We start from the raw sequence: 2,223 nt of genomic DNA, 5'->3' as shown, positions 1-2,223 counted from the left end.
GTTGGTGGACCGTTCCTCGCGCCCCGTTACAGTGTTATAAAAAGTTTTTTCATCTTCTTCTTCTTCTTCATCTTCATTTTCTTTTCTGTTCGCCCATTGATTGTTTGTTTTAATTTTGTTTCTTTAAACTTTTAATTAAATAAAAAAAAATTTTTTTTTTTTTTTTTTTTTGATTTCAGATGAATATAAAGACTGCACGATGAAGTGGTTTAAAGAAAAGAAAACGATCCGACCGGTTCGATGAAATTTGGCCGATACTAACTCGATGGAGAGTCATGGGGGCAGGTCCCTCGAGACCCCTCACGGGGTTGCTCCAACCGAACAAAGAACCGTTACCCCCTTGCTTTCGGCCATGCCACTGGACGTCAGAGAGTCCGGAGAGCCCATTTTCCACCTCGTCGACGGGATTCAAATCCCTCCGACAGCGCCTCGTCGACCCAACTGCCCTGTGCGCGTACATTCGAGGCCCCAAATGGCCATCGTGACGTCTCCTCCTCCCCAGACGTGCGTTCTCCAACCCGTCACGTCTTCGGGGCCGATAAGGACTACGAATTTAGCGCGAAGCAGTTCACGGACTAATAGTGCGAACCCGCGGAGGAACGCGTGCGATTTTCCGACATCATCGGCAAACGGTTTTTTAGAAAACTCAATGATGATTCCCTCGACTCCGGTTTTGAACGGAAGAAGTCATCCGGTTTCCACGAGTCGATTTCAAAACGCTAATATTAATAATAATAATCATAATAATCATAATAATAATAATAATAATAATAATCAATTTTCTAATTCTTTAACCAATTCCGCTAGTAGAAGTCGAACTGGAACGGGAAGTGTTAATAGTTCGGTGGAAGCGGTGTCACTAACGTTACCGCGGCCGGAAACGGAAAGAACTGCCAACGAATACGTAGAAACTCCGTTGCGGTCCGGCCTAAGTCTAATCGAACCAAAGTTAGAACCTTCTCCTCATAGAACAATCAGATCAACAGGTTTTAGTGGTGGGGGTATCATCGGCGATGAAACCATACAAAGAGACTCTAATTTTGCAATGGTTACGCTCCCCGTGACGGGACTAGAAAGAAATTCTAAACACGGTGAAAGGAGCAGTCAGAGGCACGGCGTGAGCGGCGGCGGTGGCGGTGGCATAGGAATAGGAGTAGGCGGCGGCGGCGGCGGCGGCGAAGAGAAAGTGATCACTACTCAACCTAGTGCGACTTTTAAAAAAGAACGATTTCAATCCGAGTCGCAGTGCTCGAGGCAAAATGACGACATAATATGCTCCGAGTGCAAGCGATGCAGGTGCGAGTCGTGTCGAACGCCTCGTCCCCTTCCCTCAAAGTGGCTGTGCGGCACGTGCCATTGTTCCGCCGACACGATAGTCGATTACTCGACGTGCCTATGCTGTGCGAAAGCATTTTTCTACCATTGCTCCAACGACGAGACTGCTTCCTACGAGAACGATCCGTGCAGCTGCAGCCAAGACCTGTGCTACGCGAGATGGGGATGCCTAGGACTCCTGTCAATTTTTTTACCCTGCCTATTCTGCTATTGGCCCTGTCGCGGCCTCGTACAAATATGCGAATCTTGTCACCAATATTACAGTAGTCACGGATGTCGGTGCCAGAAACTCTACCAGGAACCATCTCCGCTAACATTCGAAAAAAGATTGCTTGACAGCCCTGAGTGACTGACTCAACTCGTAATTTAATTATTATTATTATTATTATTATTATTATTATTATTATATAATATTATTATTATTATTAAAATTATTAAAATTTAAAAAAAAATAAAAATGTGCACACGTAAAAATTAAATTAAATAAAAAAAAAAAAATAATGATAATAAGTAAAGAAGGGGAAGAAGACGAAAAGGGGAAAGCGGAAAAAGTAACGAAACAGGAAACGGAAACGGAAAACTAAAGAAAAGAATTTTTTTTTGTATTTTTTTTTTGTTTCTATCTTTCTTTATCTTAAGCATTTTAAGTCTCAGGTACGATTTAAAAAAAAAAAAAAAAAAAAAAGTTAATTTTGACGTTTAACGGAAAAGTTTTCTGCTGCCACGTCACGATCGAACGAAAAAAAATTAAATAATAAATTCGATATTCGATCTGCCTTATGCATGAAGTTAAAAAAAAAAAAAAAAAAAAAAAAATTTTTTTTTGTTTTGTTTTGTTACGTTATTACCACTTTAATTTCAGTTCTTTTTTTGCCCTTTTTAGTAAAG

At 41.2% G+C, this 2,223-nt stretch overlaps 1 protein-coding gene across 1 annotated transcript; it reads left to right on the top strand.

The window, feature by feature from the left end:
* Positions 1 to 265: 265 nt before the first annotated feature.
* Phum_PHUM506490 (sprouty, putative) lies at positions 266 to 1,684 on the top strand (the record flags this gene model as incomplete). Its single annotated transcript, XM_002430928.1, has 2 exons — positions 266 to 603; positions 811 to 1,684. The coding sequence occupies 2 exons, from the start codon at positions 266 to 268 to the stop codon at positions 1,682 to 1,684; spliced, it is 1,212 nt and encodes a 403-aa protein (XP_002430973.1).
* Between the last annotated feature and the right edge of the window lie 539 nt (positions 1,685 to 2,223).

The sequence above is a fragment of the Pediculus humanus genome, genomic scaffold (genome assembly GCF_000006295.1).
Source record: "Pediculus humanus corporis 1103172108278 genomic scaffold, whole genome shotgun sequence".
In the NCBI taxonomy this organism is placed as follows: Eukaryota; Metazoa; Arthropoda; class Insecta; order Psocodea; family Pediculidae; genus Pediculus; species Pediculus humanus.
Note: the sequence above shows the minus strand (reverse complement) of the source record. Positions and strands in the feature narration are given on the sequence as shown.